The sequence below is a fragment of the Gorilla gorilla genome, chromosome 10, assembly GCF_029281585.2.
Source record: "Gorilla gorilla gorilla isolate KB3781 chromosome 10, NHGRI_mGorGor1-v2.1_pri, whole genome shotgun sequence".
In the NCBI taxonomy this organism is placed as follows: Eukaryota; Metazoa; Chordata; class Mammalia; order Primates; family Hominidae; genus Gorilla; species Gorilla gorilla.
The window spans coordinates 34,685,598-34,708,839 of NC_073234.2; the positions used below are offsets into that span (position 1 = coordinate 34,685,598).

The following is a 23,242-nucleotide window of genomic DNA, read 5'->3' on the forward strand; positions in this document are numbered from 1 at the left end:
TTCTTTTGCCAGATATGAGAACTACACCAAAGAAAGGAGAAAAGTCAGCTGGGTGTGATGCCTCATGCCTGTAATCCTACCACTTTGGGAGGCCAAGATGGGTGGATCTCTTGAGCCCAGGAGTTCGAGACTAGCCTGGCCAACATGGCGAAACCCCTTCTCTCTTTCTTTTTTTTAAAATTTTTTAGTTAGAAATGAAAAAAAGAAGTCTAGGTTTTCTGAAACAAGCACTGTCTTGGTGCTACCTTTTTTCATGTGTGGACACATAGAAAGCGAGGATATTTGTACAGCACCTTGAAACAAGCAGGAGGTGATGTCATGAGCCTTAGCCCTGCAGGGACCAGACTAGGCCTTCTGAAGCTGAGGTGATCCTTGTCCCCACACCTTGTAATCCATTTCCAGCCCATGGGTGTCAGTTGGGAAATTCTACACAAGATCCTAGTAGATGTAATTACATATAATTCAATGGTTTTTGATGATGGGGTTTTAAAATCAAGTTATTCAGTAGGTGAGGTGCAGTGGCTCACGCCTGTAATTCCAGCACTTTGGGAGGCCGAGGAGGGCAGATCACAAGGTCAGGAGTTCAAGACCAGCCTGACCAACATGGTGAAACTCCGTCTCTACTAAAAATACAAAAATTAGCCTGACGGGGTGATGAGCGCCTGTAATCCCAGCTACTCAGGAGGCTGAGGCAGGAGAATCACTTGAACCTGGGAGGCAGAGGTTGCAGTGAGTCAAGATGGCACTGCTGCACTCCAGCCTGGATGACAGCGAGACTCTGTCTCAAAAAAAAAAAAGACCCAGCACGGATGTCTTGAGGCCTGTGATTCCAGCACTTTGGGAGGCCAAGGCGGACGGATCACCTGAGGTCAGGAGTTTGAGACCAGCCTGACTACCGTGGAGAAACCCCGTCTCTACTGAAAATACAAAAAATTAACTGGGCATTGTGGCACATGCCTGTAATCCCAGCTGCTCGGGAGTCTGAGACAGGAGAATCGCTTCAACCTGGGAGTCAGAGGTTGCAGTGAGTCAAGATTGCGCCATTGCCCTCCAGCCTGGGGCAACAACAGCAAAACTCCATCTCAAAAAAAAAAAAAAAAAAAAAAAAACTATTTGAAGACTGGGCGCGGTGGCTCTACTAAAAATACAAAAAATTGGCTGGACTTGGTGGCCCACGCCTGTAATCCCAGCTACTCGGGAGGCTGAAGCAGGAGAATCGCTTGAACCCAGGAGGCGGAGGTTGCAGTGAGCTGAGATTGCCCCATTGTACTCCAGCCCAGGCGACAATCCAATACTCCGTCTAAAAAAAAAACAAGTTATTCATATTTGCCAAACAGACCTCAAAACTGCTGAAGAGGCCAGGATTAAGTATTAGATTTTCTAGATAGTTTTTCTAAACATTTGGACTTACAAATTTCAAGTAAAAATGTGTTTTGTTGTGAACAGAAATACACCAGCATTATTACCTAAGTGTATTTCCGAGATGTTGCCGCGTATGTTTTCTTATTTACAGCTAGAGTTAATTATGAAAATTGTGGGGTTGGAGGCGAGGTGGGGGTGGCCGTTTGTTTTTTCGTGGTCTCCAACTAGTGTGCTCTCCAACTAGCGTGCTCTCTTCCCCTCCCCGCGGGTGGAGAAAAGGTGGCGACGGCGAGTGGAGCAGCAGAGGCTGTAGCATCGGATACCCACCTCCCACGAACCGGTTCCTCTTCCCCCTCCTTGCTGTGTGTTTGATGTGTTAAAGCAGGAGGGAGAACGCGAGCAGCGCCGTGAGCAACACTACCATCGTTCCCAGCACTGCGGATCCGGGCCCTAGCGGCGGGCTCAGTAGCGGAGGTGGTGGCGGCAGTGGAGGTGGCGGCATCGAGGTAATAGGTGACTAATCTCCCCGAGCGCTAGCTCTGAGCAGATGCGGACTCTCTTCGGTTTCCTAGGCAAGATCAACGAACCACACCTCTTCCCGCCGGATAATTCACCTTTGCCAATCGCAATCTCGTTAAATTCCATGATCCAGAGTCAGCAGTTGTCGCACCATGTCTGACAAACACTGTATTCCTTGACAGAGCTTTGATAACGTACCATATGCAGAAGGAGTTATTCCTGATAAGGCTAAGGCTTGTCTCTGTTGGCACCAGCTAATGCAATGGCAGGTCTTCTGCCTGGTGTTGGGCTCCTGCCTACTCCTAACCCACTTACTCAGACTGGCGCTGTTCCACCGCCGCTTTGGGGGCTCCTATTCTTGTTCCTGCCCTTGCTGCACTTGGGTTTCCTGGAGCAAACTTGAACTCAGTCTGTTGCCACAGATCAGTTGCTGAAGCTTATGAGCACGGTTGGTCCCAAGTTGAAGCATGTAGCTGCTGGTCTTGTTTCACCAAGTCTGAAATCGGATGCCTCTAGTAAAGAAATAGAGAAAGGGGCCCCACATGGTGGCTCAGGCCAGTAATCCCAGAACTTTGGGAGGCTGAGGAGGGTGGATCACTTGAGGTCAGGAGTTCGAGACCAACCTGACCAACATGGTGAAACCTCGTCTCTACTAAAAATTCAAAATTAGCCAGGCATGATGGCGCATGCCTGTAATCCCAAATACTTAGGAGGCTGAGGCAGGAGAATCGCCTGAACCCTGGAGGCGGAGGTTGCAGTGAGCCGAGATTGTGCCATTGCACTCTAGCCTGGGCAACGAGCACAAAACTCTTGGCTCAAAAAAAGTAGAGGAAGCTATGAAAAGAGTACAAGAAGCACACTGCCTAATTTCGGCTGCTATAGAACCAGATAAAGAAAAAAGGCATTCAAGATCACATTCTAGCAGGAGGAGGACTCTCATCTTCTAGACACAGTCAAGGAGCAGATCAAGAGAATGATTACATTGTCAGTCTAGGAGTCGTTGATGATTCAAAAGCCCAAGACAGAGAAGATCTCATTCCAGAGAGAGAGGTAGAAGGTCAAGGAGCACATCAAAAACGAGAGACAAAAAGAAAGAAGACAAAAGAAACGTCCTAAAACACCCCCAGAAAGTTACAGCACAGCTAGACATTATAGAAGTACAAACAGAGAGACAACAACGAAGAAGCAGGAGTGGAACAAGATCTCCTAAAAGGTCTCGTTCTCCTAAAAGAAAATTGTCTCTCTCACCATCCCCTGGGAAACATAAAAAGAAGAAGAAAGATAAAGAAAGAAATAGGTATGAAAGAGAACGATCAACAAGCAAGAAGAAGAGTAAAGATAGGGAAAAGGACTGGGAAAGAAAATCAGAGAGTGATACAGATGTAAAAGTTACACGGGTTTATGATGAAGAGGAACAAGGGTATGACAGTGAGAGAGAGGGAAAAAAAGAGAAGAAAGCAATAGAAGCAGGTTCCCCTAAAACAAAGAAACGTTCTGTGGAAAAGGGAACTGGTGATTCACTAGGAGAACCCAAAGTGAATGGAAATGATCATCATGAAGAAGACATGGATATGAGTGACTGAATATTGCCTCTATGGGAATCCAGCTGTATACATGCATCAGTGTCATTGCTTTGTGTGATTTCTGAATGTTGTATTTGTTCATCTCAACCCTAGATGTATATAGCTCTGAGTTATTAATGGTTATAAAGCTCTTGTTATTGATATTACCTATTTACATAAAAAAGCTTTTAGAAAATGGTATGATGTAAGCAATTCTTGTCATGGTGAAATCTGATGGTGTAACCTGTTTTACTATTGGCGCTGCTTCATAACAAAAATGAAAAGCTATATGCATCTACAGCCAGAATGGATTGTTTATGTCATATAATTTCCTTTATTAAGTTCACTTATATTACTTACAGAATTTTATTCATTGCCATAATAGAGCCATGTAGGAAATGCACTGATTGCATGTTATTGTGGCAAGAATATCCTAAATGTCATTAAAATCCTCCAACATGATGGATCTACTTATGGTCTTGTTTGTTGACATGACAAATTAACATAGTTCCATCTGGAAATGAGCATTTGAAATGATAATCCGGCTGGGCACGGTGGCTCACGCCTGTAATTTTAGCACTTTGGGAGGCTGAGGGGGGCAGATCACCTGAGGTAAGGAGTTCCAGACCAGCCTGGCTAACATGGCAAAACCTTGTCTCTACTAAAACACAAACGCACGCGCGCACACACACACACACAATTAGCCAGGCATGGTGGTGCATGCCTGTAATCCCAGCTACTCCGGATTCTGAGGCAGGAGAATCACTTGAACCCAGGAGGCGGAGTTTGCAGTGAGCCGAGATTGCGCTACTGCACTCTAGCCTAGGCGACAGAGCGAGACTCCATCTCAAAAAAAAGAAAAAAAGAGAAAAGAAATAGATAATTCTTTAAGCCTTGTAGCAAAATTTTTGTGATTTTGGTTTAACTTTGAACGGTTATTATGCACTAACCTTTTTTGATGGCTAATTAGGGTTTAATTACAGAAACAAGGTTTCAAGTAAAACTGGCAGTGAATAAATAGTACATTTTGAAGTAGAGTTGTATAGTTTTTCATAAGATGTTTGGGAATTTTTTTTCCTGAAATAACTTATTCCACATCTACATCAGTGAAAGCTATCTACCTATCCTGAATCCATCTTAAAGGAAAAAAAAAAAAAAAACTAATCTCATGCCGTTATTTTGAATTTTCCACTCTTTCATTAATTTATTTGTTTTAAACTCTGTTGGAAATTGACCTTCATATGCTTTTAAAATAAGACAAATCTGACTGGGTGTAGTGGCTCACACCTGTAATCCCAACACTTTGGGAGGCCGAGGCGGGCGGATCCCCTGAGGTCAGGTGATCGAGATCAGCCTGGCCAACATGGTGAAACCCCGTCTTTACTAAAAATAGAAAAATTACTGGTAGGCGCCTGTAATCCCAGCTACTCGGGAGTCTGAGGCAGAAGAACACTTGAACCCGGGAGGTGGAGGTTGCAGTGAGCTTAGATCGTGCCACTGCACTCCAGCCTGGGCGACAGAGTGAGACTCTGTCTCAAAAAAAAATAATAAAATCTCAAGTTGTATAAAACCGATAAATTTGTGTTACTGCAGTAGTATTCTTAGGCACACAGTGATTTCATGTTATATATGCAAAGTAGTTAGGCAACTGCTTTTTTTGTTACAGACGTTTCAAGCTCCACTATGTGCAGTAAAAACAAAAGTAGGCTACAGTCTGTGCCATGTTGATGTACAATTTCTGAAATTATTTTACAAGACTTTGATAATAAAACCCTTTAACTTAAAAAGAAAAGAAAATTGTGTAATGCCTGAATCATACATTTTCATTTGTGTTATTATGAAATAATCTGCCTTTTATAATAGCTTTATAATTTAGCAATTAAATGTAAATCTGTATTACCTGTTACTTCAAAGAAGGAATTAAAGTAAGAAGCAAAGCATTTAACTCATTTCAAGTGAATCGTTAAACATCCTACGTGTACTATTTAGTCTTTCCTCTGATTCCTTACACAATATGTAGACTGTTAACACCACTCTTAAAATGGTTTCTTGGATTCTTATATTCAAACCAGAAGTGAATTATGTGTATTCTTTATTTATTTATGTATTTATTTTAAGAACTTGAAGACCAGGCTCATGCCTGTGATCCCAGCACTTTGGGAGGCCGAGGCGGGTGAATCATCTTAGGTCAGGAGTTAGAGACCAGCCTGACCAACGTGGTGAAACCCCGTCTCTATTAAAAATACAAAAATTAGCTGAGTGTGGTGGTGGGCACCTGTAATCCCAGCTACTCAGAAGGCTGAGGCAGGAGAATTGCTTGAACTCGGGAGGCGGAGGTTGAAGTGAGCCAAAATGGTGCCATTGCACTCCAGCCTGGGTGACAGAGCGAGACTCCCTCTCCAAAAAAAAAAAAAAAAAAAAGAATGCAGGCTAGGCACAGTAGCTCTCACCTATAATCCCAGCACTTTGGGAAGCCAAGGCGGGTGGATCGCTTTGAGCTCAGAACTTTAAGACCAGCCTGGGAAACATGGCAAAACCCCATCTCTACAAAAATTAGCTGGGCGTGGTTTTTTGTTTTTTTGGTTTCCCAGTGCCTGTAAAAGTAATGATTATACTGTATTCTGTTAAATGTGCAATAGCATTATGTCTAAGAAAAAAAATCCTGTATTGCTAAAAAACACTAATGATCATCTGAGCCTTCAGCAAGTCCTAATCTTTTTGCTAGTGGAAGGTCTTGCCTTGATGTTGATGCTTGCTAACTGTTCAGGGTGGTGGTTGCTGAAGGTTGGGATAGCTGTGGCAGTTCCTTAAAATAAGACAACAATGAAGTTTGCTACATCAATTGACTCTTCTTTTCACAAAAACATTTCTCTGTAGCATGCAATGGTGTTTGAGAACATATTGCCCGTCGTAGAACCTCTTTCAGAATTGGAGTGGGGTCGGGCAAGGTGGCTCATGCCTATCACTTTGGAAGGATAAGGTGGGAGGCTTGCATGAGGCCAGGAGTTTGAGACCAGCCTTGGCAACATACCAAGACCCTGTCTCTGCAAAAAAAAAAAAAAAAAAATTAATCAGCCAGGATTAAAAATGTACATGCCTATAGCTACTTGGGAGGCTGAAGCGGCAGGATCGCTTGAGCCCAGGAGAGGAGGTCAAGGCTGCAGTGAGCTGTGATTACTCCACTGCACTCCAGTCTGGGCAACAGAGCAAAACTCTGTCTCAAAAAATTAAAAAAAAAAAAAAAAAGTAAAATTGAACTGAATCCTCTCAAACTCTGCTGCTGCTTTATCAACCAAGTTTATATATTCTAAATGCTTTGTTGTCAACAATGTTCACAGTACCTTCACCAGGAGTAGATTTTATCTCAAGAAACTACTTTCTTTGCTCATCCATAAGATGCAGTTCCTCATCCACTCAAGACTTAGTATGAGATTGAAGCAATTCACTCACATCTTCAGGCTTCACTTCTGATTCTTTTTATTTCCGCCACATCTGCAGTTCCTTCCTCCACTGAAGTTCTAAACCCCTCAAACTCATTCATGAGAGTTGGAACCAGTGTTTTCAAACTTCTGTTAATGTTGCTATTTTGACCTCCTCTCTTAAATCACAAATATCTAGTATCCAGAATGGTGAATTCTTTCCAGAAGTTTCTTCTTTAATTCACCCATATCCATCAGAAGAATCACTATCTGTAGCAGCTAGAGCCTTATGAAATGCATTTCCTAAATAATAATAATTGAAAGTTGAAATGACTCCTTGATCCATGGGCTGCAGAATGGATGTTGTGTTAACCGTTGTGAAAACCACATTAATCCCCTTACATGTTTCCATCAGAGCTCTTGGGTAACTAGGTTCGTTGTCAGTGGGCACTCGTATTTTGAAAGGAATCTTTCTTTCTGAGCAGTAGTTCTCAACAGTGGATTTAAAATATTCAGTAAACCATGCTGTAAACAGATGTGCTATCATCCAGGCTTTGTTGTTCCGTTTTTGGAGCATAAGCAAAGTAGATTTAACATCAGGATTTTCACAATAGTAAATGAGCATCGGCTTCAGCTTGAATTACCAGCTGCATTAGCCCCAAACAAGAGTGTCATCCTATTTGAAGCTTTGGAGCCAGGCATTGACTTTCCCTCTCTAGCTGTGAAAGTCCTAGGTGGCATCTGATTCCCATACAAGGCTATTTCATCTACATTGAAAATCTATCATTGAATTCAGCCACCTTCTTCAGTTACCTTAGCTAGATCTTCTGAATAACTTGCTGCAGCTTCTCCATCAGCACCTGCTGCTTCACCTTGCACTTATATGTTATGGAGATGGCTTCTTTCCATAAACCTCATGAACCAAACTGCCAGCTTCCAAGTTTCCTTCTGCAGCTTCCTCATCTCTCTCAACCTTCATAGGATTGAAGAGAGTTAGGGCCTTGCTCTGGAATAGGCTTTGGCTTAAGGGAATGTTGTGGCTGTTTGATCTTCTCTTCAGACCACTAAAACTTTCTCCCTATTAGCAGCAAGGCTGTTTTGCTTTCTTATCATTTGTATGTTGACTGGAGTAGTACTTACACTTTCTTTCAACAACTTATTTCTTTGCCTTCTCAACTTGGGTAAATGTTTACCACAAGAGGTCTAGTTTTCGGCCTGTCTCAGCTTTTCGACATGCCTTCCTCACTAACCTTAATCATTTCTAGCTTTTGATTTAAAGTGATAAGCATGCAAGTCTTCCTTTCCCTTGCACTGTTAGAAGCCATTGTAGGGTTATTAATTGGCCTGATTTCAATATTGTTGTGTCTCGAGGAATAGGCAGGCCCAAGGAAAGGAAGAGAGATGGGATAACGGCCGGTCAGTGAAATGGAACACACAACCTTTATCGATTTCATCATCTCTTATGAGCGAGGTTCCTGGCTCCCCCAAAACAATTATAAAGGATGAGCCAGGAGGATTGCTTGAGCCCAGGAGTTCAAGACCAGCCTGGGCAACATAATGAGGCCCCTGTCTCTACAAAAAATAAAAAATTAGCTGGGCGTGGTGGCATGTGCCTGTAGTCCTAGCTATGCGAGAGGCTGATGTGGGAGGATCGCCTAAGCCTAGGAGTTTGAGGCTGCAGTGAGCCATGATAGGGCCACTGCGTTCCAATCTGGGCAACAGATCACCGTAACACTAAGAATTTTTTGTTTAACTGATGTGTTGTTCCAAATACCTTTACATTTAATTATTAAGTTTGACAAAATTAATTTATTAATTAATCAGGTTGGTGGTAAAGTAACATGAGGGAACTACCTGGGTAGATGGAAACATTCTGTATGTTTTGATTGTTACATATGTGAATACTTTTGTCAAAAGTCATTGATGTACAACTAAAATTTGTCAATTTATTCTTCAGTGAAGTTTTTTTTTAATATCCTCACTTCCAAAAAGCAGTTGTAGGCACAGAGATTTAAAAATAAATGGTCTAGTCTGAATGAAACTTTTTTTTTCTTTTTTTTTTTTATTATACTTTAAGTTTTAGGGTACATGTGCACCAAAGGACTATAAATCATGCTGCTATAAAGACACATGCACACGTATGTTTATTGCGGCATTATTCACAATAGCAAAGACTTGAATGAAACTTTTAATTGGGATATTGTTAAAAGACAAGCGTGTGTTTCATTATCACTTAATTGACTAAAAAGTAGATTAAACCAGTCACAGGAGGTTTCTAATTTGATAACTAAACAAATTTTATTGGCAATTAGACTGAAAATATAATTATCTAGAAAAAGAGTTTTAAGATTTAGTTTTTTCTTACATTATATTAATAAATTTATTAATTTTGAGATTAATGAACTTTTGTTGTAGACTTAGCTGAACCAGTAAAGTAGCATTTGTCAACCACGATAGAAATGCTTATTTTCTGTATATGAAAGATGAAAATTAAGCGTTACAAATTACCATTATAAACAGACCTGTCGACTTACAAATGGTAAAGCTTTCTTGGCATTTTACTATATACATCATGATGGTCTTTTGAGTGCTTTAACTCAAGTACAGAGCCTGCTAAAACAAATATTTTTCTAGAGGCAGTAATTAAGTACAACATAGCTGGAAATGTTAAGCTTGGTTTCAGACTACCTTTTTAGAAGCTGAGGAGACATACCAAGTCTTTGCTGAATAAGTCTTAGTTTGCATATCCTTGAGTAATTCTACATGTGGTATTATACTGTGAGAAAATCCAAAATAGAGTCTCTATAAATGTCAAGATTACCTTTAATAAAATATGTGATTAAGTGACACATTCAGTATATTATATTTTAATACTTGTAGAGAACTAATTTTTTATAACCTTACACAGAACTGAATATCATTTTCAGCTTTATTACTGAATTCATAATCAAATTGTACCATTTTTCTCCTGATTGTGTAGGTTCTCACCCTTTAGTTTACCCTTTGAATTATGATTTATCATCTATTTTAGTATATGTAGAAATACTCACTAATTGACTATATCATGATTATATGTATGAAGTAAAACTAGTTGTGACAGTGTTGCAATTTGTAGTTTTTTCTTGGAAGTATTTCACAGCATTTAATACTTGTTTGAAATGGTTTATATGAATTAAATCTGTACAACCATGGGGTAAAATGTAAACAACTGCACTATTAGGAAGATATTAAAGTAGAGGCTATATTTACAGTGTCGTCTTTCAAATCTAGCTATGCTGTAAACTGATGTTTGCTGTATGCTCCTCCTGATTTGAAATAGATGAAAGAAAATGAACCTATTATCACCATGGTTCACACAATGATTGAGAACTCGGCGCTAAGACCCCAACTGTACCAGCAAGTAAGGTCTTGGACAGTGAATGATACTGCTTTATCATCTGCAAAATCCCTCAGTGACAGTTTTGATTTATTCTCAGATTTACTCATGACATCAGTGTTTTTCTTATTTTATTTTTTGTTTATGTTTATTTGGAAAACCACAATTCATCCATGCTTTTCAAGATGCTGCAGTATTCTTAGCATGGCTTCACTGAACATTTTGCTGTTGAATATTAAATGTGCCATTTTCCTAAAGTTTTTGTGCAGAGTATTTGATTGATATGTACTTGGAGGTCTGCAGTACATTTGCAAAATTACTAGATTTTCATATGGTTTTATTAACTTTGAAAGCATTATACCTATTTTTTAGGGAAAAGGCTTTGTAAAAATATTTACTTTCAGGGGTAGCCCTCTGCAACTTCCCCCAACCTAGTGTTTTAAGAATACATTATATTTGTATGGGCGTTATTTAAATCTAGTTTCTGTACTATGGTATGGTAAAACTTAAAGATAGCCACTTTTTAACATACTGGGGGTATTTTGTCGCTGTATTCTTACCATTCTCAAGCAGTCGTCAAGACTATCATAAGTTACCCTATTGTTTTTCCTTATTCAAAATGTGTGTCATGGAGTTGGCTGGCTTTAACTTAGGAACCTGAGTAATCTGCAGATCTGCAAAAGAAGTCATATGTTTCTATCAAATTTTTGTGTATCTCATGGTCTAAATGTTTCTAGCTATGTGTTTCTCAACATCAGCTTCTTCCACTTCAACACCCTCAAATTACTCTGGCGTATGACCTTTACAATCTTTAAAAATCATGCAGAAGAAGAAAATTAACTAACATGAAAAATGAATATATATTTTGATTAAAATATATAAGGCACCTAGTAAAAAGAACGACTTTGAGCTCACACTGGCTTTTAAGGCCTCTATTTGGTTCAGTTGCCATGGGATCTGCATCACAAGGCCATGTAACTGAGGAATGGATACAATTGATCAGAGGGTGACTTATATTTCAGCACAGTTTTCAAAATATTTAAAGTATATTATTAGATGACTGAAAATAGTCTCAAATTTGCAATAAAGAGATTAACAAACTATTAAATATTTAAAGTTAAACAGCTTTACTTATCAAAAGAAAATGGAATCTTTCAATTTTTAAAGTCACCAGATTATAGACCTTGGTACTCTATTCCAAAGTACCACACCGAGAGTCTTAATACTTATTCCAAAACTGATACCTTCTGCAGTGTCTGAAGCTGTCTGTAAAATATATCATCTATATGATGCTAAATTGACATGAGATCAAAGGGATTTTGTTATAATAGGTTATGTTTTTATCACATTTTGCATATTTTAGATGAGAATGGTAGCCTGGATTTCAAATCTGTTTGGTTTGGTTGGTTTTTTTTTATAATGCTCAACATTCATGGTTCATGATGCGGAAGTCTGATAGTTTAAATTATTCGGTTGCATTAAAAGTTCTAATTGGGGTTTTCCCAAAATGTGGAGATCTGAAATGGGAAGGGCTGAGGGGGGGAAAAAAGTGAAGATGTCTGAGACTGGCACATTATAGCATCACTGACCTTGAATACCGAAAGAGCAATAGATTTGTATAAATATTTCTTTATATTAATATGTGAAAGAAAACTAAAATTGTATAGAACAGAAAGATCTGAATGTCTAATGTCAGCAGCCTTGCCTGGGCATGGCTGAGTCACCAGTTACCAGGAAATCAGTGTTAACTCTCAGTGCTGTTAAGGCTAAGGAGTCTTCAGACTGTCTTATTTTTATTCAGCCACTAGTAAAGGACTTAATTATTAAGCAGGACATCCTTAATAGATTAAAGTGACAGCCTGACACATTTTTTAAACTGTGTTTATAAATTTGCACAAACTGAAATTATATTTTATTTTTCTCCAGGTTTCCCTCATCATGTTATTATCCAGGGAAAATGTACTGCTACAGTTTGCTTTTCTGAAGTTGAATGACAGTGTTGTATTAATAAGTTATTGATATTTAGCTAGAAATACAATGGCAAAATGTTTTATAACCTATTTTATTCTGAATCATAGCCACTCAGTTTTTGGAAATGTTTGCATTTTTCTTCCTTGGAGAACACTCAAGAAATTACCTAGGCAGTAATTTTCTTAAAATTGGTCAAATAAAAAAAGACTTAAAACTGAATCCAGGCTTGTCGAGGTGGCTTATGCCTGTAATCCCAACAATTTATGAGGCCAAAGCTGAAGGATCACTTGAGCCCAGGAGTTTGAGACTAGCCTGGGCAACAAAGCAAGACCCTGTCTCTGCAAAATATAAAAAAATTAGCCAGGTATGGTGGCACACAACTGTAGTCCTAGCTACTCAGGAGGCTGAGACAGGAGTCTGAAGCTGCAGTGAACTGTGATTACGATTACACCACTGTGCTCTAGCCTGGTGGGTGACAGAATGAGATACTATCTCTTTTTTTTTGTTTTTAAGCATTCTGTATTCTACACCACCTTTCAGTTACATTTTAGGACCATAGTTTTTATAACATGCTTAATACCAGTGAAATTAATCACCTGATAAGTAATTTGTCCTAAAAGATGCAATATCAACAAATGCCTATAGTCCTATGAGCATTTTTTGCCATCTGTGGATATAATGTCTAATTTTATCAAATTTTAAAATATTTCCCCAAAACTCCTTTTTGGAGTTTATGTATTATGTTCATATACTCTAAAATATATATAGTCCACATACCTAAGGGATATTGAAGTTGAATTTTAATTAACATATGTAACTTTGTTTTAATGCCAAGACAGCTTTATAAAAAAAAAAAACTATCAGATACTTTAAATGGTTCCGACATCCTAAATAAAATATAACACATGTCCTTATGTAGTTAATAAAATCTATATAACACACTCCTCAACCTGAAGTTGGAGCACTGCACAAGTTTATGTAATTACTACATAGCCCATTTTTTCATTTGCTTTTCTAGTGTTGCTAAGGTACTTCGAATGAAGTATTCAAACCAAACCTTTTTTTTTTTTTTTTTTTTTTTGGCTAAAGGTGTATTTGAAAAAAATGATAAACAGTGTTACCATGAACTTAAATATGCAAAACTTGAATTAACCAGAATGCTCATGAAATTTACTTTTCTTTTTTTTCGGTAGGGCCGGGGGTTGGGATGAGGGGTCAGGATTTTCATGTTGAGGACAAAATAGCAACCTTTTCAATTCTATGAAGGCGTTTTTTGTTTGTTTAAGGAAAAATTTTGTTTTCTTATGCTTTTATTCTGTCGTAAAAGCAATGTGTGGGGAAAGGTTTAAGGATTTGGTTAGTTGATGTCTAATGAATATCTTTATTGAATAACTTGATAAAAGATTTCAAGAAAAATTTCAGTGGTACTAAAAGTAGAAATACCACAAAAATCTGATTGATGTGTATAATATATTTATATGGCTATAAAGGATATATCGCTCTAAAGTTGTAACTACAGTAGACATTTTTCTCTATTATGATATGCTAACTGATGTAAAAATAAATCTGCAATAAGATTCCCCAAATAAAAATAGTATATCAGTATCCTAAAGATTTACTATAAATTAGTAAGCTTTCACTTTAATATACTAATTTTTTTTCTGTTGACTCTGAGATATAGGGTACATTTGATATTTTAATCTAGATGAAACACTGTCTGCTAGTTATATTCAGATTCTGTAATCTGGTAAAGCTGTTTTGCATTTAACTTTAAATATTAAGCAAACTACGGCCGGGCGTGGTGGCTCACGCCTATAATCCCAGCACTTTGGGAGGCCAAGATGGGAGGATCACTTGAGGTCAGGAGTTCGAGACCAGCCTGGCCAACATGGCGAAACCCCGTCTCTATTAAAAATACAAAAATCAGCCAGGCATGATGGTGCATGTATAATCCCAGCTACTCTGGAGGCTGAGGCAGAAGAATCACTTGAACCCTGGAGGCAGAGGTTGCAATGAGCCGAGATCACACCACTGCACTCCAGGCTGGGCAATAACGAGACTCCATCTCAAAAAATAAATAAATAAATAAATATTAAGCAAACTATATTTGAACATCTTAGTAGCTTATGACTTTTCATCTTTAATTTGTTATAAATATGAAAATGGAATTTTGGCATTGTCTTACTTTTTTTATCATAGATCTACCTATTTAAAACTTACTTCATATTACTTTTTTTCCAGATAGGAATATAAATTATTTTCTTGGATCTAGGTGCTTTAATTTACAATGACAGTTGACACTTCTCAGGACACACCTGAGGATACTTATTTTGAATAGTGTAAGAGTATTCTAACTTTTGTCATTAAATTCATTTTTCATGTAATATTCATTCCTATGAAAGTTTTGTGGTTTAACAATCACTGCATACCCTTAAATAGTCACAGATTCATTTGCATGAGGTATGTGAAAGTAATGTCTTGAAATGAAATATAAATCCAGGATTTATTGTATGTTTGGAATGCTTATATTTTTAACCTTCTCCTGATTCCCACATTTCTAGATCAATTCAAAGTTATCTCCTGTTTAAATGATGCTTCCTTTTAAAGCTGTAACTGTCAAGCAGTTTCTTTCATAGAGAAAACATATAGAATTGTCATTTATACATTCTTATGTATTATGCATATATGAAATTTAATTTTTTAAACTGGAATGTAATTGGGACACATCACTTCTAAACCCACCTTGAAAAAATTGTGCCATTTAGTAAACATGCAATGAGCCCCATTTAAATTTTTTCTACTGTGTTTTTGTTATTTTCTCACAGTCAATATAAAAATCAAAAGACAAGAAAAATAGTGAAGTATTGCCTGCAGAGGCTATGATGTTATCTGTGGTATAACTGACTGTGATGGCTATTGAAATCTTGCTAAGCACAATCAGAAGTAACCAAAATATCTTTTAACCAAAATATACTGGGCAGAAGCTGAAGAAAGGATATTTAAATACACTGAATAATTCCTTACAATATAGTAACATAAATGGAGTCAACTAACACACATAAACTTTTTATGAAATTTGACTATCCATAGTTTATAACATAGGCTTTTAGTTTTATAAGATTTCGAATGATTTTCCTCTTTTCAATTAAACCCATCCTTTTCCTTCATTATCTTTTAGTTCTTAAGACAGAAGAGCAAGATAAGTCTATATTGTGTATGTGTGTTTATATATTATATATATGTATACAATATGTTATAGGTTTTGTTAAGATGTGTTGACATTTGAGTGTACACATATACAGTGTGTGTTTATGTATATACCATGAAGGATGGTTTTGACTGTTGAACTATGCTTAATTTAAGTATTTGATTTGACACAGTTGCTACGATTGTATTTGTCAATTTTTTTATTAAAATAATGTGTGTCTTTAAAAGAGCTGATGTAAGATACTGTATTAGTTTTGTTTGACCAGCATATTATGTTTAACAAGCTTGTTACATACATCGTTCGTATGTATCTTGCATATTATATCACTGTTAAGTATTTTCTACTTTGTTGATCAGTGTTTGAATTAAACTTCTAAAAGTATAAGAATCATTAAAATCTATTTTTGTTATGTTATATATATTTAATATAAATCCAAAGTATTAATTAATAGGCTAAATATATTTTTAAATAAGATTTTTTAAGTTGCTATATGATTTTTTTCTTATAGCTGTCACAAGATGAAGGTAGAGGCACATTATACAAATACAGACCTGAAGAAGTAGATATTGATGTAAGTATTAGTATGATATATGTGATCAGTACTCTGTCATATTCTCCGCCAAAAACACTGGAAATAAGCATGACCAAAAAACTTCTTTCTCCCAAGTCCTCCAAAGTGACATCAGGTAAATTCATATTTTATGTGTGTGCTCTAAATTATTATTCCCTGCCCTCTACGTCCCACTGCTCCCTATTGTTAGCAGTCCAACGTTATTAAGCATCACTTAAATGAAAGTAAAAACTGTTTCTGATTTTTAGAAGTTACAGATTGGCTGGACACGGTGGCCCACACCTTTAATCCCAGCACTTTGGGAAGCCGAGGCGGGCGGATCAGTTGAGGCCAGGAGTTTGAGACAAGCCTGGGCAACATAGCAAGACCCTGTCTCTACTAAAAATACAAAAATTAGCTGGGCATGGTGGTACACGCTTGTAATCCCAGCTACTCGGGAGTCTGAGGCCTGAGAATCTCTTGAACCTAGGAGGGACAGGTGCAGTGAGCCAAGATCATGCCACTGCACTCTAGCCTGGGTTATGGAGTAAGACCCTGCCTCAAAAAAAAAAAAGTTATGGAAGACTAGAGACTGGAGACGAATTGCTATGTTTTTCAGATAAAGTTCGGTCTTTAGAAATTTTATCACTACTCCTTTTTAAATTTAGTTTCTTTTAAATCATATTTTAGATTGCTGATTTGCCATACATTCTTCACTCATTATACCCCCTTTTCTTTTCTTTTTTTTTTTTTTTTTTTTTTTTTTTTTTTTGAGTCAGGGTCTCTCTCTGTCACCCAGGTTGGAGTGCAGTGTCATGATCTCAGCTCACTGCAACCTCCACCTCCTGGGTTCAAGTGATTCTTATGCCTCAGACACCCAAATAGCCGGGATCACGGGAGCATGCCACCATGCCCAGCTAACTTTTTGTATTTTTTTTTTTAGTAGACAGGGTTTTGCCATGTTAGCCAGGCTGGTCTCGACCTCCTGACCTCAGGTCATCCACCCACCTTGGCCTCCCAAAGTGCAGAGATTACGGGGGTGAGCCACCGAGCCCAGCCCCCTACTTTTTCTTTTTAACACCTTTCATTTTGTGTAGGCTGAGTCTTGTTGTCTGACAAAGATAAGGTAGTTATTTTAATAGATAAATGGCAAAGAAGGTAAAGTCTCAAATTTCTTGCTTATGTGTCATTATGCCATAAAGTTGGGGACATATTTCCAATTTGTCCAGTGTTTTCATTTTGAAACATTGAAACTGGTTTATTGTACTATTGAAATTTTATTAGAATACTTTCTTGTACTTTCATAATTAAGAAATTAGGGTAATATTAAGAATGTAAACACTAAAAAAACCCTGATGAAAGTTATTTTTCTCCATTAATAATATTTTTATTTGTATTTCAATTAGAAGTGATCTATTGTTTATATTATTTTCTGAGAATCTAAGAGTGTGTTTTTTAAATATATAACAATGGAATCCAGTAAGCATTTTAATTAAGGACTGCATATATCACTTAACCTATTTAGCAGATTGTAGCGGCAAAATGCTTGCATGCCTATTTTTTAAGGATTCTATCTTTATAAGCTATATTTTAACTTTTATTGATTGAAATATAGATTTTTGGTCATATAATGACTGCCTACCTCCAATTACAGAAAAAATAAAAAATTGCTAACAAGACATCTTCTCTTATAACCTAGGCCAAGTTAAGCCGATTATGTGAACAAGATAAAGTGGTACATGCTCTGGAAGAGAAACTTCAGCAACTCCACAAGGAGAAAGTAGGACAATTATGTTTATTGTCTACAAATGATGTTACTTAATATGATTATTATCAGGACACTGATAAGTAAAATGAATTAATACAATGATGCAGAACATTAAGTGTAATTCTTTTTATTATAATAGTACACGCTTGAGCAAGCTTTGCTATCAGCCAGCCAAGAGATAGAAATGCATGCAGATAACCCAGCAGCCATTCAGACAGTGGTGTTACAAAGGGATGATTTACAAAATGGACTGCTTAGTACGTGTCGAGAACTTTCTCGAGCCACTGCCGTAAGTAGATTTTTTTTCCCCCTAATAAAAGTAGCTTAAATATGTAGTTCTATTTTCTTCTCTTTTTTTAATACTGGGCTCTCTTTAGGATTCTTCTATATTATTATAGCAGAAAACATTAATTTGTTATTAGTGTGCTTCTGTTTAGGAACATAAAATTAAAAGATTAAAAGATTATTTAATTAGTGGGCATTCTGTTATTTACTTATTTACTTATGAGACAAGGTCTCACTCTGTCACCCAGGCTGGAGTACAGTATTTTGACTATAACTCACTTGTAGCCTGAATCTCTTGGACTCAAGTGAGTGCTTCAGCCTCCCAAGTAGCTGGGACTGCAGGCTGGCAGTACTACACCTGGCTAGATTTTTTTTTTTTTTTTTTTTTTTTTTTTTTTTTTTTTTTCATAGAAATGGGGCCTCTCTATGTTGCCCAGACTGGTCTCAAACTCCTGGTCTCAAGTGATTCTCCTGGGTTGGCCTGCCAAAGTGCTGCGATTACAGGTGTAAGCCACCACACCCAGCCAAACATTTTGTCCTTTGTGAAATGAGTGTTTTACAGGGGAGATAAGTACTCCTGTTTATTGCATTAAGAAAATAAGTAGTCTGGATGCGGTGGCTCACTCCTGTAATCCTAGCACTTTGGGAGGCCAAGGTGGGTGGATCACCTGAAGTCAGGAGTTCAAGACCAGCCTGACCAACATGGTGAAACCCCATCTCTACTAAAAATACAAAATTAGCCAGGTGTGGTGGCATGCACCTGTAATGAGGCAGGAGAATCATCTGAGCCCGGGAGGCGGAGGTTGCAGTGAGCTGAGATCGCGCCATTACGTTCCAGCCTGGGCAACAAGACTGAAACTCTGTCTCAATCAATCAATCAATAGAAATATAAATAGCAAGGCTGGGTGCGGTGGCTGACACCGTAATCCCAGGACTTTGGGAGGCCGAGGCAGGTGGATCACTTGAGGTCAGGAGTTTGAGACTAGCCTGGCCAACATGGTGAAACCTCGTCTCTACCAAAATACAAAAATTAGCTGGGTGTGGTGGCAGGTGCCTGTAATCCTAGCTACTTGGGAGGCTGAGGCACGAGAATTGCTTGAACCTAGGAGGCAGAGGTTGCAGTGAGCCAAGATCATGCCACTGCACTCCAGCCTGGGCAACAGAGTGAGACTCTGTTTCAAAAAAAGAAATGTACATAACAGAACCGTGTAACTCATAGTCATATAACTATGACTGTGAGTCTCTTGGAATTACCAAATATAAAAGTCTTAACTTGCAGCTTATAAACTGTTTTATGAGTTTAAACAGCTGGCTTTAGGTCCTATGATGTGGTCATCTCTATAAACATAGTAAGAGCACCAGTCCAAGCAGCTCTTTCAAAGAGAAATCTTAGGAAAAACTGCCATGTTATATAAAACTGCTCCCAAACCCTTGTCTGTACCTTCAATGGGCTAGGGAGCAGCTATCTTTTAAGAAGGGCCACAGACAGTATAGCTTAATTTACAGGAGTCTTTCCAGGCTGGCAAGATCCCAGAATCTCAACTTGGCTTCTATTCTGAACCCTGAATTCCAAACGTGAGCTATTTTTAAAGGAATATACCATGATTTTAAAATCACTGAAAACTTAGTTTGAGGAATTCTTAAATACCTTATATTTCTATTTCCATTTTTAAAATACTGTTATTTCTGTTGTCTCATTTGAGTCTTAATTATATTGTCATGTTTATAGACTCTTTTGAAATTTAATATCCTTTCCATTGTGAGTATCTTGAAATAAGAAACTATGTCTCATTCACATTGGATGAATGATTGAGCTGAATGACTTGCCCAAGGTTACAAAGCTAATAAATAATATACCTAAAAGTCAAATCCAGATCTTCTTACCACATTTCTGAAGATTTAGATCTACATGGATTTCTGTAATATAGTCATGAAGAAAATATAAGCACCTGAAATACTGTCTACAAGGAAGTAGTACTGAGCTAATCAAAGATAGGTAGGATTTGGATACAACGAGAAGAGAAGAGTGGTTTATTCAAATAATACAAAACACCCTAAGCCACAGCAAAGATGAGAACATAGGAGACATGTTTGGAAAAGGAGGAAATAGAACTAACAGCCTGACAGGGATAGAAGATTCCTGTGAGAGGATAGAAAATGTGAGATTAGAAAGGGAAAATGGGGTTAAACTGTCAATGCCAAGCTAATGAGAAGCTCAGGGTCTCTGTGACAACTTGAGTCAAATCAAAATGGTAGGCTCTACAGACATTTAGCTGGAAACTATTTAATGATTTGGTATCTGCTCTTGAAATTCTGATTTTAGGGAATCCCTTTCCTTATCAACTGGGATTAATAAATTAAATCTCATCAGTAGGTTTAGAATTTGCTGCATCTCAAGGTTAACTTTAGCCTAGATGGGAAATTTGTTAAAAATATCTTAATAGAAATGAATTTTGCCAGGAGTGCTGGCTCACGCCTGTAATCTCAGTACTTTGGAAGGCTGAGGCAGGAGGACTGCTTGGGCCCAGGAGTTTGAGACCAAACTGGGCAATTTAGGGAGACCCTATCTCTACAAGAAACAAAATAGTAGCTGGGCATGGTGGTGTACACCTGGATCCTAGCTACTTAGGAGACTGAGGTGGGAGGATCTCTTGAGCCCAGGAGGTCAAGGCTGCGTGATTGTGCCACTGCACTCCAGCCTGGGTGATAGAGTGATACACTGTCTCTAAAACAAAATTGTTAATAATAGAAGGCCAGGCATGGTGGCTCACGCCTGTAATCCCAGCACTTTGGGAGGCCGAGACGGGCAGATCACAAGGTCAGGAGTTTGAGACCAGCCTGGCTGACACGGTGAAACCCCGCCTCTAATAAAAATACAAAAATTAGCCAGGTGTGGGGGCAGATGCCTGTAATCCCAGCTACTCAGGAGGCTGAGGCAGGAGAATTGCTTGAACCCGGGAGGCGGTGGTTGCAGTGAGCCGAGATCGTGCCATTGCACTCCAGCCTGGGTGACAGAGCGAGACTCCGTCTCAAAAAAAAAAAAAAAATAGTAATAATAAACAGAAAATAGGCCAGGCAGGTGCGGTGGTGGCTCAAGCCTGTAATCCTAGCACTTTGGGAGGCCAAGGCAGGCAGTTCACCTGCGGCCAGGAGTTCAAACCAGCCTGACCAACATGGAGAAACCCCGCCTCTACTAAAAATACAAAATTAGCCAGGCATGGTGGCGCATGCCTGTAATCCCAGCTACTCAGGAGGCTGAGACAGGAGAATTGCTTGAACCTGGGAGGCTGAGGTTGCGGTAAGCCAAGATCACGCCATTGCACTCCGGCCTGGGCAACAAGAGTGAAACTCTGTCTCAAAAAAATAAATAAATAAAATAGAATAAAATAAAATTTGATCTTGTTTGAGTATCCCTTTTTCTGGTTTTTGTCTTATGTAATCACTTTCCTGGTTTCTTTTTCCTTGCCTTCAAGAATAATCAGTGGTTATGACAAACCCTCAGAATATATTCTTCTAAGACAAGTCTTATTGCATAGAATACAAACTATGTTATTTGTGCCTTTATGTAAACTTATTTATATTTGTAGCTTAAGGCTGCAAATGTTAGCATGTGCATAACATCATACTGGGCATATGGTTGGCACTCGGTGAATGTTGATTAGATTTAAATTTGAATTACATTTTTGCTGGCAGAATCTCAAAGGATTTCACTGAATCTTTCACAGTCAGTTCATAGCACTAGTTCAAATCTAAGCCCCAAGCATAAGGGGTATAACATTAGCACCTCTGTAGATCAAAGCTGTGATTCTGAAAACATCTTCTCCTCACCTGGTAGGCCACAAAAGTACACAAAACTAGGATTAGCACAAGGGAAACATGTAAAGCAGTGTTCCCTATACTTTTTATTTATTTTTATTTTATTTTAGGTTTGGGGGTACATGTGTAGGTTTGTTAACTGGGTCTATTGTGTGATGCTGAGGTTTGGAGTATGAATGAGCCCATCACCCAGATACCTAGCATAGTACTCGATTTCAACCTTTATCCTCCATTCTTTCCCCACCCTGAGTAGTCCCCACTTTCACTGTTACCATCTTTATGTCCATGAGTACCAGCGTTTAGCTTCCACCTGTAAGTGAGAACATACGGTATTTGGTTTTCTTTTCCTGCATTAATTTACTTAGGATAATGGCCTATGGCTGCATCCATGATGCTGCAAAGGACATGATTTCATTCTTTGTTATAGTTGTGTAGTACCGTGGTATATATGTACCACATTTTCTTTATCCAGTCCACCACTGATGGTCATCTAGGTTGGTTCCATGTCTTTGCTATTGTAAATAGTTCTGTGGTGAACATGCAAGTGCATGTGTATGTTTGGTAGAAAGATTTGCTTTCTTTTGGATATACTTTTCGATATATACCCAGTCAATGCAATTGCTGGGTCAAATGGTAGTTCTGATTTAAGTTCTTTGAGAAATCTCCAAACTGCTGTCCATAGTGGCCGAACTAATTTATATCTCCACTCACTGTGTATAAGCATTTCCTTTTCTCTGCAGTCTTGCCAGCATCTGTTTTTGTTTTTGTTTTTTTTTTTACTTTTTAATAGTAGCCATTCTGATGAATGTGAGATGGTATCTCGTTGTGATTTTAATTTGTATTTCTCTGATGATTAGTGATATGGAGCATTTTTTTATTTGCTTATTGGCCACTTGTATGTCTTCCTTTAAGTGTCTGTTCATGTCTTTTGCCCATTTTTTAAAAGGGTTATTTGTTTTGTTTTTTCCTTGTTCAATTGCTTAAGCTCCTTACAGATTCTGGATATTCAACCTTTGTCAGATGGGTAGTTTGCGAGTATTTTCTCTCATTCTGTAGGCTGTTTACTCCATTGATAGTTTCTTTTGCTTTACAGAAGCTCTTTAATTAGCTCCCACTTGTCAATTTTTGTTTTTGTTGCTATTACTTTTTTCTTTTTTCTTTTTTTTTTTTTTCTGAGACAGAGACTCACTCTGTTGCCCAGGCTAGAGTGCAGTGACGTGATCTTTGCTCACTGCAACCTCTACCTCCCAAGTTCAAGCAATTCTTGTGCCTCAGCCTCCCAAGTAGCTGGGATTGTAAATGCCTGCTACCAAGCCTGGCTACTTTTTGTATTTTTAGTAGAGACAGGGTTTCACCATGTTGGCCAGGCTGGTCTCGAACTCCAAGCCTCATGTGATCTGCCCACT

The 23,242-nt window shown here is 38.2% G+C and overlaps 1 protein-coding gene and 1 pseudogene across 34 annotated transcripts in view; both read left to right on the top strand.

The window, feature by feature from the left end:
* Window positions 1-23,242, top strand: part of PLEKHA5 (pleckstrin homology domain containing A5) — a 245,060-nt gene that overhangs the window by 174,043 nt on the left and 47,775 nt on the right. For 15 of the 34 annotated variants that reach the window (XR_008670470.2, XM_055358395.2, XM_063693837.1 and 12 more), the window contains 5 exons: window positions 10,182-10,262; window positions 15,388-15,423; window positions 15,926-15,988; window positions 17,667-17,747; window positions 17,875-18,024. Coding sequence is in view for 33 of the 34 variants with exons in the window: in XM_055358395.2 (XP_055214370.1) it covers window positions 10,182-10,262; window positions 15,388-15,423; window positions 15,926-15,988; window positions 17,667-17,747; window positions 17,875-18,024 (411 nt within the window). In the remaining variant the exon portion in view is untranslated. Of the gene's footprint in view, window positions 1-10,132; window positions 10,263-15,387; window positions 15,424-15,925; window positions 15,989-17,666; window positions 17,748-17,874; window positions 18,025-23,242 lie in introns of those variants that run through there. The other 19 variants (XM_055358415.2, XM_055358407.2, XM_055358422.2 and 16 more) reach the window with 4 other exon arrangements.
* LOC109029210 (serine/arginine-rich splicing factor 11-like) lies at window positions 1,743-5,867 on the top strand (annotated as a pseudogene).